General features: G+C 53.8%; 1 protein-coding gene across 1 annotated transcript in view; it reads right to left on the reverse strand.

The window, feature by feature from the left end:
- Positions 1-975: 975 nt before the first annotated feature.
- Positions 976-16221, reverse strand: part of SPATA13 (spermatogenesis associated 13) — a 151208-nt gene continuing 135962 nt past the window's right edge. The window contains 12 exon segments of the mRNA XM_032592630.1: positions 976-5000; positions 5002-5123; positions 6904-6978; positions 9468-9494; positions 9497-9603; positions 9605-9728; positions 9731-9836; positions 11805-11934; positions 14948-14976; positions 14978-15091; positions 15093-15134; positions 15136-15183. Coding sequence (XP_032448521.1) covers positions 4866-5000; positions 5002-5123; positions 6904-6978; positions 9468-9494; positions 9497-9603; positions 9605-9728; positions 9731-9836; positions 11805-11934; positions 14948-14976; positions 14978-15091; positions 15093-15134; positions 15136-15183 — 1059 coding nt within the window. The 3' untranslated portion in view covers positions 976-4865.

The following is a 16221-nucleotide window of genomic DNA, read 5'->3' on the forward strand; positions in this document are numbered from 1 at the left end:
GAGGGAAGGACTCCGTTACCCGAAGGCCGCGACTTGAACACCCCCCCCCCCCCCCCCCCCGTCACTGCACACTTCACTTCACCATGAGCTTTCATCACAACTCCATGTGCCTGTCTCCCCGCTTCGACCAGACGCTCCCTGGGAGGATTACCCAGTTCAGCTCGCCTCTCCGCTGCACAAGGCAGGCTGTGCTCCACCGAGGTCGGCTACCCCTCAGCCCTTCTGGCAAAGCCCCCACCGCCCTCTTTACCAGTTGCTACAAATGGCACCGGCTGGGTCCCTGGGAGCCTCCCCGGGGAGGCCTTTCAGACTCCCAGTGTTCACCCTCCCCCGTCCCCTGCCCCTGAGCTACCCCCTCTTCCAGGGCAGCCCAAGGGAAGGGAGAGAGCAGTTTGGGAAGGAGGTGAAGGTTAGGAGTAAACAGTGGGGACGGGCTGCCTGGCAACCCTCTCGGGGATACTTTTCACTGCAAACAATGGGCTATTTACTTCACTTCTCTGAGTGTTAATTAGAGAAGGAAATTCAGGCATGTTCCCCGCCCCCAGAGGGTAAGCAGCGGATCTCCTGGTGAAGCGGCTCGATCTCGACCGGGACGAAAGGCGAAAGGCGTGTAAAGGCCTGTGCGGCTCATCTACCGTCCATCCAAGAGCTGCTCCTACAGAGAAGGCCTTTTCACTCTGGGTGTGGCTTTACCAGGCTTATTCCAACACGTGCGGACTTTCTTCAGTCGAGCGGCTCCTCCCTGTTCCCCTGGGGACCCCTCCTCTCACCCTTGTCTAGTGGTTTAAGCCTGATCATTCAGGGATGAATTTTTACTGACAGGAAGTCTATCGCTGTCCAGTCAGGAAATGAGCTGTAGATCCAGAAACCCTCCTAGCACTCACTTTCTATTAAAAAAATAAATTTAAACACCACACACACACACACACACACACACACACAGTCTTATTTTACTACTCAAATGCATTACTGGAACCAGTTTGGCAAATTAACTTTAATATACAGATACAAAACAACAAATATAGATTCACAGCATTTACAAGAAATCATTCAAATAACATTGTAAATAATATCTTTTTTTTTCTTTTTACAAAAACTTCATTCAACAGAAATACATATCAAGTTATAGCCGTCTGGGACAACATAGTTGAGCTGTCAACAGCTAATTCATCAGTTTCGAAGCTGTCACTTGGCTTAACAACATTGTCTTGATGTTGATGAGTTAAAAATCAAGGAAAAGGTTACTAAAAGTTTGCAAAATGGGTAAACACAACTGATGCTAATATTTACAAAAGAGACCAATTGTTAAATTACAGAATCAGTTAAAGGATTTTCTAAATATAAAGGTTGATGCCTATGACAGAACTAAGACAATAAAGTTAAGCGTGTTGTAGCTAAGTATATTTGCATCAAATATTTAAGCTTCCGGGTTTCTCTTTTCAAGATCAGACAGTTGGCTGCTTATTCTATTCAAAACCATTTGAACTCTACTTCCGCTGCGCGCATCCTGAGATAACAGCACCAGCCGAGTGGAATTCTGACAAGGACATTTGTAGGGTAAGCTTATTACAGGGACACCTGCTTTTGAGCGGTGTGACCTCGCCGATCTGTGTCCAGCATCCCTGGCCTGTCAGCCATCAAAGGGACATTTATCCACACTTGTCACCGCTGGCCTGTGAGGGACACATGTGTTTCTGCTCTCTTCCATAAAACGACCATACAGCACGCTTCTCTTCCTGACTCCAGGTACTCGGGCTGCTCTATTCGGGTAAATAAGTGGACTTATCTGTGTTGAGAAAGACCAGCAATTGGGGCACGGAGAGATTTATTTCCAACTTACAGATGCTGGATTGTGGCTTTTACAAAAAGATTTCCACCGTGAAACAAAGTGAATTAAATGCACGTTTGTTTTGTGTCTAGACAACAGCAACGTAGGATCGAGGGGATTTTCTGAACAGGCTTGGAGTTGGTCTTTGTCTGGACTAGGTATAAAAAGGCACAACAATATTCAGAAACGGCACGGAGCCCGGGGGTGAAATGTTTTCAACAACAACATCAGATCTACCAGGGAAAAGAGGGGATCTACTGAAAATCACACTATGAAGAAGGGACCCCGCGAAAGCTCTAGCACATTGCTGTCATCCTTTTTCTCATCTGTGGGCCAAAGATACAGAATGGTGTTTCTCTAGGATTTTACAAATGTCCCATTTTATGATGGCTTACGATTTACTGCAAGGTTGTTGTGCATTTTTGGTAGGATTAAAACTGAGAAGGCTACTTTTGACTCACGGTCATTTGAGTGGTCTTCCAAAAGAGTTGGCAAATTCTGAAATACAAACAATAAGTGAAATTTGTCAAAGTGTTGTGCCATCTTTGTGATTGTGTGTGAGTGTGGGGGGGGGGGGTTGGGGGGCATCCGGAATATGCAAGGGGGGGGGGGGGGTTAAAATGAGACAAACAGGGAAAAGCAAGACTCCCAAACATACAGAATCCACACAGGAGGCTCTTGGCTTCTCTTTTTCTTCCCAAGAGGAACACGTGACTTAAATTAAGGAGGAAAGTTTGGCAAAAACCTACGATTAGAATACTTGAGCCACGTATTCTTTATAGAACTCAGGCGTTTGGTAAAAAAAAAAAAAAAAAAAAAGAACTCAAGTTAGACAGATTTAAAGACGTCAAAGGCATTCTACCTTAAAAAAAAAAAAAAAGTCTCAGTTTTCAAAATCGCCTACGATTTCAAGCAGTATCCACCCAGGGTGGAGATTTGATCGTGTGACTCTCCACACTGTCCCAAGTTCACGGGGCAGCCTCGTAAAGGCCCTGGGGTCCGAGCTTCCTTCTTCTGTTAGAGAATCCACGGAGGGACAGGTGGCACCCAGAAGCTGGGGCTGGGCCGGGAAATCAACCCTGGTCACAGAATTTAAGCCCCTCCTCACTGCGCATTAATATCAGTAAATGGAAGCCCTGAAGTGGTTCTTCGGTTGAATTCAATCCTCATCGAAAATGTGACAGAAGCAAATGTTTCTCTTTTCTTCCCTAAAGCAATTTTCTTAGATTAAAAAAAACAACTGTCCAAAACTGTCGTATAGACTAACGACTCCGTTTAGCACAGAGACTCCTAACGGCTATTACTAAGGGGCCCACAAAAAGCACGTTAAGTGTGGTTTTCGAAATCTACCATTGCATTTTGTTAGTAGAAGGGTCAGTTACATAAACGCAACTAAAATAAAAGGGGGCGTTCTCCTCAGACCCGAAACGGCGCACGCATGCACAGCAGCCCGGAACCGCAGAGCCACGGCGCCCCCCGAGCAGCCCCCTCTCGGACGCCGCCGTCCTCTCCGGGCCCCGGAAGCAGCCCCTGGGCGGGGCGTGCGGCCACAGGTCAGTACCAGGCCTTCGCGGCGACACGACACGTCGGGCGAGCACCTCGACGCGGCGGAGAGCGGGGTCCGGGACTGGTCCGATGTCCAGACGGTTCTTACCGAGGCCCGCTCCAACGTCAGGGTCTTGTCCTGCTCCACGCGTGACGTCACCCGCCTCTGGGGCCGGCCCTGGGAAGGAGGGGAGGTGGGGGGGGGGAGAAAGGGAAGGGGAACCGGGCCCCGGAGGCACGGCTACCCCTCTGGTCAAGCACGGCCGCCGTGGAGCAAACCGCAAGGGCTGTCTCAGACAGGAAGCAGCGGGCGTCCCCACGCCGCTGCCCGTCCGGCGCCCGGGTGCGTTTCAAGGTCGTCGCCCTTGCGAAGCCCGTCTTCTTGAGACGCGCGTCCGAGTTCTTTCCATCCGGCTTTACAACGCGGGCGAAGACAAGATGACGACCGACAGGCATCGGCCCACGTGGCCCCCGGGACAGAGGACGGCCGTGTCTGGGGCGACGTGTACTTTTCGTTCATTCTTACGGAACGGATCTCCGGAACCCTCCTGACAGCACAGTAAGGCCGGGGCTGGCCCCGCTGTGTGTGGAGTTTATGCAGGAGAAGTCGGCTTCGCGTCCTGAGGGGGGCTGCTCGGAACCGCGTGCTTTCTGGGCGGACCGTTCGGGTCGCCGTCACTGGATTGGTGGGGACGCCAAAACAACTGACGGGAAAACCTCGGATGTTCTAAGAACGCCTTGCACCGGCTGCAGGTGCGTTATTTAATTTATCGTAAAATTAAAGCAGGTGGGGGGTTTCGTATCGCAAACAGGTGCGTCCGATTAGTCTGTTAGGTCACAGCGTGTGAGTGCGTGTGACTTCCGCCGCACTCCGGCAGGAGGGTGCCCGCCGGGGGGGGGGGGGGGGTGGTTGACACCAGCCCGCGGGGGACGCGGCACTCTCTCCCGTAAGCAGCGGCAGCTTCAGGAGGCTTCAGTGACCCCGACTGCCCTCCGCGTGAGGGATTCACGGCGCTCGCCCCTCCAGCCTGTGGGGGGCGCATCTGGCAAGAGGCAGCCTGCGCTATTTGGCAACAATGCAGAGGACACCGGGGGACACGATGGCCACGTGCGCTGTGGCGGGAAGTCCCCTAACACTGGAAGAGAGGCAGAGCTTCCCGGTGCTGGCGAGACACCTTCGCACCAACCCCATCGCTACCGTCCCCCTGGAAACCCACGGTGCAACGGTGACAGTGCGATCCGGGCCGTCCTCAGGAAGGGCAGCACGGTGCGTGCCCGTCATGGCGATGCCCGCTGGGGTCACCGCTCGGCTTCCCTGAGGTCGTCGCTGGTTCCCACGGCCCGGCCGGCTCGGCACGGATCACGGAGGGGGTCTCGTGGACATCGGGGCCGCGCCTCACGACCTTCGCCTCCCTCCAGGGGGAGCCGGGCCTCTGAACGCTGAGGCGCGTCTGCGCCCTTCTGCTCCCCACGGATCCCCCGAAACAAGTTCTCAGCACTGGGTCAGCGCGCGAGAAACAAAACTGGTTCTCCTCTCGGCGGACACCTCAGCCGAAGTGCGGCCTTCCGGTTTCCACTTCTTGAAAGGGGTGAGTTTGTTGAACGTGTGCCAGAAGAGCGAAGGCTTCCCTCTTGGGTTCTGCCAGGGCAAACACCTGCTGCTGGGGGACGCTGGTGGGCACGGTCACGTGGCGCTGGTGAAGGGGGTGCAAGCTCTGGTGCGGCAGGGCCACCGGGCACGCGCTGTAGCCTAACCCGAGGGGGGAGGGGGACGGAACAGGGACGCAGCGTCACTCGTCAGCCGAAAAGGAAAAACAGCACCGACACTCGAATTCCCAGCTGATTCTTAATCCACGCGCACCCGGAGGACACCTAAGAGCCGTCACGACGCTGCTTATGTGCAGACACTGCGTGTGCAGCCACGGATTAGGTGGCGTCCCAAAAACCCTCCGGGGAGGGGACCTGAAACCCAGAGAGGTTGTGACCATCACCCGCGCTCACGCGGCGGGAGGTGGCAGGATCAGGGCTGCTCGCGATGAGAAGCAGTGAAATGCTCCGAGAGCCCGCGGCCCAGCCTGCCCTGGCCCAAATCCTACTCTGCCGCTTACTGGCTGGGATTATTCAGGGTAATTGTTTGGGAATTTATTTGATTTCTCTGCACCCCCACTCCCTAAATCTGTAGCGGGGATAACAGCACCTCCTGGTTGCTATGACAGCTAAGTGAGCTAATATAAGGAATGTGCTTAGAACAGGGACCCCGAACTGAATTGCTAAATCGAAAGTGTCTTATTGGGATAGGGGTTTTCCATCTGCACAGAGGTAATGAAAAAGGCTTATTAAAATTAGCTATGAGATCACAAGCTAACTGTGAAAGTCAGCGTGGCAGGAGGAATAGCGTGGGTTCCCGAAGGAGCCAGGACTCAGGGCAGAAGGCATCCTTGCCCTGGTCTGGACTGGCAGGAGGCTCTCCTCGGCCTTCCCACGTAAGAGGTGCCTTCCTTTCGGGGGTGCCCGGGGGCCCAGCCGCTGAGCCAGCGCTCCTGAAAGACAGCAACGCAAACCAACAGATTCTAACAGGTGATATTTACTAGTCACCTGCACTCAAGTGAAGAGGCTCACAAACAATAGGTGTTTCTGCCTTCAAGGTATTTGTAAGTCAGTGGGAGGTGGGGGGGGGGGGCGGGATGTCCGCATTTGAGGGGAGGGAGCAGCAGGGCATGGCAAGGTTTAAGTGCGTTTTGGTAATGAAATCTTCCAGTCCCCTGGCCCATCCTGGGCTCAGCTGGGTCTTGTTTTCCCCATTTTCAGTTACAAACATACTGAATGGGACACAATTCATAGGACACGTCGTTCTTAGAAAAGTTGGCCTCAATAAAAGTTCCTAAGAACATGACAAATATTCTTGGAATAAAAATCCTTATTATTTCATTCCTGTTGGACGAGATCATGTGATCACGTGCACTGTAAAAATAAATCTTTGTTTGCACATCGGGACCCCCCGGGACGTGACCTGAGCACTGCTAATTTCACAGCGCGTGCAGTCAGGGGGGCCCTGCTCGAAACAGGCTGGCGTGCCTTCCTAACTCATCTCTTCACATCCTGCACTTTTAGGCCCGTTTTTTCTTCTCTAAGCTCGAATGCAGCCTGCACTGACGAGCAGTTTGGGGCCGAGACTGCCTCCGGCCGCGCCCAGACCACGCAGGAGCTGTTGGCTTGCCTCAGACTGGCGAACTGGCCGGGCCTGGGGAAGAATGCCGGCACACTCCTCAGGACGGAGGTTCTAGAAGCTCTTGGTACCGATTCAGAACACATCTTACAGGCTCACATTCAAATGTAGGCAAATACTGAAACACACTCACACTCAGAAGCAAATGCAGATTGACAGACCCGTACCATCGCCTGTACGCCTCCCCCTCACTGAAGGCTGGTGGTCAGCGGGCTGACCCACCGCGGGGCGCTCGCCTTGATCTGAGTTCCGATTACCGATTCCCACGAAGGAGATGGGAGACGAAGCGTCCTTCAAAACTTACCCTTTGACTTCCCGTGTCCTGCCTTTTGAGCATTTAGCATGGCGAGTTTCTTTGATTTTCTGAAATTTCCCATTCCTGGATTAGAAACAGACATGATACACATTCAAGACAAGTGAAACCACTGCAGAGTAAAACCAGAACCATAAACCTGGAGCAAAATACCTCATTCCTTGAGGACCAAGGGACACTGAAAAGCTTACAAATGGAGAAGTAGCAAGGACTGTCCCCAGGACGGACACCCGGATAACCTGCTCCCTACAAGGACATGTTAAAGGGTGACATGGGTGCTGTTAATAACGACACACAGACCACTTGTGCAGACCCAGACGCACGTCCACGTAGGGTCACCCAATCACAACCATAAAGGGTGAGGCCCTAGGAGGAGAGGGCAAATCGAAGGAGTCCCAGGGTCGACTCGCCCACCTGCTGTGAAAGCCGAGTGGGCGGTTCCACCTTGAACATCTGCGTGATGGGAACTGGATTTTGTACCCCAACTGTCGAGAGCACGTGCCTTGAACTTCCCCTGTAAAGTCCGCTGTCTGCTCGGAGTGGGTGAGGTGGGGGGGGGAACAGCAGGCCCCTGCACGCAGGACGTGGAGGGAGAGCAAAGGCCAGGGACGGAGGAGGGCCAAGTCTGTCAGGCTGGCTCCTAGGCCGGCAAGCAAGCTTCTTCCCGGAGGCAGGCTCTACACCCAGCAGAAGGAAATCAGGGCTCAGCCTCCGCCGTCACACTCAGCTCCCGGCTGCTCCCTGGGCCGTGGCTCCCCGACCGAGCTGACGTCTGACAGGTCCCGACCCCTCCCTCAGGTGCCACACGCTGGCTTCTGCTGCTCCCAGACCCGCACGGGCCTTCTGCCCCACTCCGGCCCTCCGTGCCCAGCCTGCCTTATGGCGGCCCTCCCCGATCTCTCCACACGTGAGGTGCCGGGCACCGGACTAACATAACATGCCTGGCGAGGACCCGGGGCCACCCTCGTTCATTCCACGTTCACCCAGTCCAGAGACTCCCAGAGTGCCCCATCCATTCATTCATTCATTCATTCACTCATTCACTCACGTCTCCTGAGGACCAGCCACAAGGGAAGCGGTGTACTAGAGAAGAAGGTGTAAAATCAAGGCTCGTCTTCTTTCTGTCAAGGGACGGGTCGAGACGTGTTTAGGATGCCCCCTGCAATATTGGTTCTATCTGAGGGGAAACTGCAATATCCCAACTTACAAGTGATGTCAGGGCCTACGCTAGATGACCTTACATGGCAGGTAAAATTGGGATCTTTGCAAATATTTGAGGAGTTCTCAGCATGACAGAGTGAGGAGTCTTACTCCAGTGAGACCCCAGTCAAAGTGGCACCGATATATGGCAGCTGCTGGGAAGCAGCTTTCCTCTTGGTAAAAGGGGGACGTCCACTTAGCGGAAGGGGTCCCCTATGAGTAATGAGTGCTACAGGTGTCACCAGGGGTTGGGGTTCAGTGTTTCAGAGGAGATTCCTGCTTGACGGTGAGTGAGCCAGAACCGACTCCTAAACCCCTTCCTGCCCTAACGTAGGATCCCACAGACCCTCCTGTGGGTGAGATTCAGATCCGTGGCGAAGCCTAGGATCGGTACAACACGGATCCGTAGAACATGGACAGGGCGGGGGTAGGCCCAGGTTTCCACTCTAGCTTTCGTCGCGGCAGTGGGTGGCTTTTCTGTCCTGCGCTACGGAACCTTTACGGTCTGGGCTTACGTGGGCTGCAGAGATGAATATCGTCATTCCACCTCACCTTTAAGGCCCCCCGGTCCCTGTGGCATCCCGACATCTGTGCGACAGTTGGTGCTCAAAACCCTAATGTGCTCGGAAGGCCCTGCACCTTGGGCTTACAGGACCGGGCCTGACAGTTTCCGGCTTTTAGGGCTAATCAGTACCTGGAGGCGAGCAGACCCCTGGGACGGTAAGGGCGACAGGAGGAAGCAGTGCCTAACCGTAGGGCAGGGTGCACGGTCCTCAGCTTCATGCACGAGAGAGATGGGGAAACAGGTGGGCCAAGGTCTTGGGTCTGAATGGACTAGGGCAGCAAGGTAAATTTAAAGTGCTTTAAAGGTACACCTGAAGAGGCGGCCTCGAGGATCATCCGGTATTTCTCATGGCCCGGATGACAGTCACCAGAGTGTGGCCCAGTCTCGGGGTGACACCGAGCTGGCTTTCAATGCTAAGTGGTCACGCCAGAAGAGTGGGCAAGTGCCTTGAGCCTCAATTTCCTCACCTATAGTAATGGGTACAGCAACAGTAGCCACATCTTGGGATTAAACGGCACAACCTCCGTACATGTGTTAATCGACTACGTTAGCCGTAAGGCTCTGCGGTCAGCAGCAGGCTATCAGTCGTCAAGAGCTAACACGCGGGCTTCTGACTGTGCGTGGGGTCAACCGTATTCGGGATTTGCAGATCCCGCTTCTTTTCTGCAAGGGGGCTACTTGACCCCGGTGGGGGGGGGGGGGGGGGCGGGGAAGAGCTGACCACTGGGCGGGGGGTGGGGGGGGGGAGGGGGACGCGGCTGGGGCGGGAGGGTGCAGAGGCGCCGCTCACCCATCTCGCGGTCCTCCCGCACGCGCTCCTCTCGTCGCCGCAGGCCTGCAGCCACCTCGCCTTGTCTTCCTGCTTCTTGGCGCAGAACAGGTGGACCTCGTCGGTGGTTTTGCTGACGAGCTTGAACGCGTTTTCACGCTGAGGTTCCAGTCCTGTCCCGCCAGTCCTCCAGGTCCACAAGCCGCACCTCGTCCATGTCCGTGCGGCCATCGGTAGTAGAGCACGTCCCTGCGCACAGGTCCTTCTTGCACGACACCAGCTGTGGTCAAACAGGAAGAACGTCCGCTGCTCGGCTCTTGCCGTGCCTGCTGACCTGGGTCAGCTCCCCGAGTGGATCAGTTCCGAGCTCCGCTCGAGGATATCCAGCCCCTGGAGGGAGGAAACACCGTTCACGGTCTCCCCATCCCGATTCCTTCACGCGTCACGGAGACAGGAAGAGCTCCTGACGCGGTCTGTTCTCGGACCTTCCAGTCACAGGAGACCCGTCCGCGGGTCAGCGGGGCTCAAGAGGCCACGTGAATCCCGGGCCGTTCGTCTCCCTGTGTGTGAAACTTCCTTTCTTTACCTCCTACTCAGCGGGAATGTTACGGCGTCTCTGTGTGCGAGGTGTACTCCCGTGGGCAAACGTGCTGGGCCACTACACTCCACCCCGTCTGAAATGCTGCTCTGGGAGAGGAAGGGCGCCACAGAGGCTTCGTACGGGTGGGAACTCTGCGCTATCGACCCTGGGGCTCGGGCTTTCCCGTCTGGTATACACAGCGGCTCCCAGAATAAAAACTAGCTTCGGATCTTGGAAACAAAAGGCCACGTGGCAAACTGCCAACCAGAGATCGGTGAACTTCTGACAATAAACTATCCCTCAATGCCACAGTCCAAGAACACGAGGAAAAATACACCCTTTACAGTATTAGGTTGGGTCTAACCCAATGTACCTTATGGTACTGGGTACGACACCGGCCTTTGGTCTCTAAGATTTTTATTCTCCTTCAGTCCCGGTCACACCACACCATTTTGTGGAGGCAGAAATCTTGACTCCAAAAACAGTTCCACTTACTTGCCTATAGCAATTCTGTGCCCCAGATTCTGCACTTACAAAGTAAGAGAGTTAAACACAGTGATGTCTGGGGGCCCATCCAAGCTCCACAAGTCTCTACGGCCCCTGAAATAGAAGTATTCTTCCAACGTTCACGGCCATCACCTACTTTAGTTAAAAACCTAACTTCTCCATCCAAACTTTCTTAATCCTTCGGGGACAGTGTGTTCTGACAATCAATTTGATGTAGGACGAATCTCACTTGGTCTGAACACAATCGGAACAGCACCAGCTGATCGTTCTTATGACTGCCATAGGGTCCAGCGGTCACCAGCACGCGCTCTGAAGCCAGGCTGCCTGACTGGATTGGAATCCGGGTCTGCCTCTCTCCGGCTGTGTGGCCTTGAGCCAGCTCCCTACCCCTGCGTGTTTCCGTTCCCTATCAGTTCAGTGGAGGCCCACAGCAGTCCCTACCTCATAGGGTCACTGAGAGGATGAAATGAGTTCGCATATAAAAACGGCTTAGAGCAGTGCCAGACGCTGCTGTGGTTGTTGTGTTTACAAATAAGTACGCACGCTAGACCATTCTTACAGGGTGTGCCAAGGACTGCGTTTACCACCGTCTTAGACGTCCTCACAATAGCCCTGTGAGGCAGGTAGTGTTTTCAACCCCACCTTATGGATGAAAATATTGATCTTGCCCAGATCAGACCAGTTCAGACGCACGCAGTGTGAGTCCGGAGTCCGTACCCCTACCACGCTATATTGTGTTATTTTAAGGGTTCTCCGTTTGCTTTCATGGAGCGTACTTCCTAGCAGGAGAGACAGCGTAACAATAAATGAATTACAGACACTCTTCAGAGTTGATTTCTCGGTGCAGGTGAGGCGTCAAGTAGCTGACTGTTAAGGTCAAGCACGTGCCTCAAAATACAGACACACTGGGGCGCCTGGGTGGCGCAGTCGGTTAAGCGTCCGACTTCAGCCGGTCACGATCTCGCGGTCCGTGAGTTCGAGCCCCGCGTCGGGCTCTGGGCTGATGGCTCGGAGCCTGGAGCCTGTTTCCGATTCTGTGTCTCCCTCTCTCTCTGCCCCTCCCCCGTTCATGCTCTGTCTCTCTCTGTCCCAAAAAATAAATAAACGTTGAAAAAAAAATTAAAAAAAAAATACAGACACCATTAAAGCCAAGAATATGAAGAGTCAATCACAGACAGGATGCTCAAGTATGCATCAAACTAGACCAGAGTGAGGGAGGGGGTGCACAGTGCTGGGCGGCGTAGCAGGTGCAGGAAGGGGTTCGCACTTACCTCCCAGCCCACGATGGACACCTGCCACCGTGCTATCTTGTCTATGCTTTCCAGCCTGCGCTTGCGCTCATTGATCAAAACAGGCTACGTTCTTCATGGCTCGTAGGCTGCCTTTATATTGTTGTAATCACTGTAAAGCAGGAGGTTCATGTTAGCCATATAACCTGAAACCTGCAAAAGGCAGACTGACAAAGTCATGCCCCCCATCCCTGATTTGTATACCAATAGTCTAGACGACGTGGCATCTAAACAATGGCCATTGTTCCCCTTTTCTGTTTCCTCTATGAATAGACTACAGTCTCCATAGGTTAAGGGAGCTGACCGAATGCAATCCAGAATTCTTTGGATAAGAATGTTTTCATTCATTCCCAGAAATCGCAATGAATGAAAGTGAATGCCACAAGAAGTAAGTTTTGGTCACAGTGACAATAGATTATTTTCATCAATAAAGAAAGGAAAGTCTTTATTATTGCTATGGTTCTCTTACAGCCAGTTTGCTATATAAAGTACTTTAACAATCAGTAACATTCTCGAGACTAGTTACTGCTCTGAGCCTCATCTGTGATGATATTCAGGAAAGGACACAAAGGGGACATGAGCCCAGAAGCTGGACGTGGGTGTTATGTAAACGCTAACACCGTATTCACCTCACTGAACGACCTTCATTTCTGGTGCTTCCGTATCCTGCAGTCAGATCAAACTAAATGTTCCCGGAGCAGGCTCGTGTTCCCCAGGTTTCTAAAACTGGAGGTACTGGAAAAATAAATTACGGCTATACTCTACACACAGACTCGGGCAGGGCATGTCCAGTATTGGGAAGTTTTACATTCCAGTTTGCTCGGCATTAATAATTTGGGGACATGTAAACCAATCATCCGGCTAATGAGCTGAATTCTTCACTTTCTGGCACGTTCCTGTGTCTCATGGGATAGACGGAGCCTCTGGATCTCAGTTGCACCGAATTCAGATCCTCCTGCACAGTCAGGACAAGAGAGCCTTGGAAGCAGACTCTGTTTATTTAGCAAACACAATTCAACTCCACTCCTGGGAAGTCCCTGGGCACTCCCCCACAAGGCAGACCTCGCTGTCTTTAACAGGCCCGTTCACACTCAGAAGCGGGGCGCAACGGGAGACCCAAACAGATACAAGGGGGCTGCCAAGATAATGGGGGCCACCACTCACCCCGGGCCTCAGGCAATGAAGAAGAGTGCACAAAATTATTGTATATTTTTTCCTACAAGATTTTCTGTCAATCCTAGGAAAGAGGCAGAACGCAATGGTTTTTTTTTTTTTTTTTAAATTGTTTTGTTTTATTGAATGAAGACAGGGAAATGGGCTTTCTGTCATTTCCTTTAAAAGGATTGGGGGGGGGGGAGGGTAGTAGGCCAAAATACACAAATGCCTCACAGTGAGAAATGCCCTTAGAAGAGAAAAACCCAACTGTTGAAGGATGATGTACAGACTTCCGGACATACACTTCCCACCTGAGAACGTGCCAATCTGCTTGCCCATGTCTGTCAAGATGTCTCTTTTTACTCTTACCTATTTTCTCTGGTTTCCTCAGCGTGGTGTGTATTCATTCTTGAACATTTTCTTTAAATGTGTGGCTCTCTTAACTTTGCTATTTTGCGTCCACTCAAGTTTTCTGATTTTCCCATCAGAAATAGAAATAGAAACAGAAATAGAAATAGAAATAGAAATATATAGCTCTCTTCTCGTCTTCTTTCAATGAATGCCTTTCTCTTATTCCTTTAATCTTGATTCTTTAACATCCATGTCTATAGGGTCTATTGTTGGCAACCCAGCTCTTTTTCTCTTTCCACCTTCCAATCTAATTGTAAAAGATTCCTTCCGCAAGCCCCATGTCTCCACAGGAGTCCGGCAACAGACAGGACAAAAGATGGCTCCATCCTGCACACCCTGCAGGGCCAGGCACTGCCGGGGAGAATGTGATTGCTCTCCGGGCAGCCGTTAGCTGTGAAAAGCCAGCACTGTGTGGTTGGCAAGGCAGATTTCCTCTGGGTACAATCCTGTCCCCCTCTCTGCATCCTAGAACCTTTCCAGATCATCCTTTCAAGGGCTACAGGTAGGTACACTGAAAGCTTTGTACCAGTGGCACGGATGTCAGGAATGAGGTTGAGTCTTACCTAAAATAGCAAGCTTTATCCCAAAACCTTGGTATCCAGCTGCATTCCGGTTGTGGCCTGGTGAAAACACAGCAATAACCCAACCGGTGCCACTTAAAGGCACCACGCACAGCTGGGTCCTGCACATCTTGGGGAGTGGCACAGAACGGCATGCCCATCCAACACCCAGTGGGTGAGATCTCACAAATAATCACAGGCCCGGTTATGCGTTATTCTGTACATGCAGGAAAACAGTGAGTTGCTGTTAAATAGCACTTAATAGCTCCCCCAGAAGAACTTAGGGACAAACTTAGGGACAGGGAAATGGAGCATTTCGGGTGACCACGATGAGAAGTCCCGTGCTCCAAAGCGCAAGGTGTACGGGGTGAACGGATTATGGAGACGGAAGTGAGCACCACGCTGGGCAAGAAAGGGCTTGGAGCCAGACGGGACCTCGGGGGGATGCTTCTCCAACCTGACCCTACACACTACCCTGCACCCTCGAGATTCCCCACTCTTTCAGGGTTTAAACTCTGGCAGTCCTCACCCTTCCGTAAATGGGTGTACTCCTTGCAGTACATGATAGCGCTCTGGGGGTGAGTTGCTATAGGACGGGAAGCAGACTGTTTCTGAAACTGAAGTTATGCCGGTTTATGTATTTATTTATTAACTGCTGAGTAGCTACAAAAGATCATTTGCAGGATATACGTGAGTTATAAGGACCAACAGACAACACAAACCCCCGTGTGCTCATGACACGGTTTAAGAATCATTCTTAAATGTTGAGCATCTCTAGGAACAGATATTCCGGAGCCTCTTCGATGACCCTAGTTCAGACTTCAGAGTAATCTTGAACGTTCAAAGCGACGTGACAGCTTCTTCCCCAACGCTCAGCGAGAGCGTCAAGAGGACGCGTGAGCCAGCCCGTCACCGCCACTCCGCGAAGCCCCGAGTGCCCCCCTGGGGCCGGGGTGCGCAGGCCCCGGTGCGCGTCCCCCGGCGGCACCTGCCCCTCACCTGTGCTCCTGCGTGGTGTACTTGAGCGCTCTCGGCCAGCTGCAGAGGGTACTTGCAGATCTTCTGCACCGGCGTCAGCAGGAACCCGTCGATGGCGATGTCGATCATCTGCTGCAGCAGGCGGCAGGCTTCGAAGAAGTGTCGGGTAGCGGCCCTGCTTCATCAGGCGGGACAGCTCCGCGCAGGCGCGCCGGGTGGTTGTTACAGTACTCGGAGTAGATGGCAAAGCCCTCTTGCTGGGAAGGGGAAGCACAGCCGCGTCAGGCTATGGGCTGGCGATGGGCGCGGCCCCGTCCGAGGGGGCGTCCCGGAGAGCACCCCGATTCTGCCCTGTTCTCATGCAGCAAGCCCGCGTCTTCTCTGCAGGCAGGGGCCGCTTACAGAGCAGGGGGCCCGGGGTGGGGGAGGGCTGCTCTAGGACTCGGTGCCCTGGCCCCACTCGAAGCCCCCCTCGTCGAACCCTGACGGGGTGGTCTCACGGTGGCCCGGGGCTTCCGCAGGGGAGCGGCACCCACTGCCACCGTCATCTCCGCCCCAGCTCCGCTCCAAGGAAAAGGCAGGCGCTGTTCCCAAGTCCCGTCTGTCTCCCCCTCGTCCTCTTTACTTTCACTGACACACAGGCTTGTGACCGTGACCACACGGGGGGGATTCAAAGCCACCACCCGCTCCCCCCACAGCACGTCCTCCCCCTAACGCCCCACCGCCTGGTCCCCACACACGTGAGGCCCCCGGCTCCCTTCCTTTCTCCCGGACTGCTCCCTTGGAGGCTGCTTGCCACCAAGGTCTCAGGACGCCGGCGCTTCTCTCCCGGATCCCAGAGCGGCACCCTGTCAGTCCCCCAACTGTGCTCGAGGGCTCGCCCCTGCTTCCACACTCCCAGGGCCTCCGCACCCCACCTCCGAACAGCCCCCCGCCGCAGCCACTGCGGCCAGGCTGCCCGCTCGCGGCCGCCCGCCCTGCCCACGGCTGTGTGGTGTCCCACCCCGCAGTTCCTACTTGTCTGTGCCCAGCACGACACGCCTCAACTCCCGTGTCCCAGAAGTCTAGAAGGTTTTCCCCACCCACCTGTTAATTCTTGGACACTCAACGCCCTGCAGGCAGTTCTGACGCCCCAAGACCAGTTCCGTCAGCTGGTTCTCAGAAATCCCCACGCCCACACGTCTGTCTTTCCACACGCCCACTGCAGTCACCCTCCCCAGTACCACCTCGTCCCTTGTGTGGCTTCTCCCGTTCTCCCGGCAAGGCCGCGCCCCGAGGGCTTCGCCTTCATCAGG

The sequence above is a fragment of the Lynx canadensis genome, chromosome A1 (genome assembly GCF_007474595.2).
Source record: "Lynx canadensis isolate LIC74 chromosome A1, mLynCan4.pri.v2, whole genome shotgun sequence".
Taxonomy (NCBI): domain Eukaryota; kingdom Metazoa; phylum Chordata; class Mammalia; order Carnivora; family Felidae; genus Lynx; species Lynx canadensis.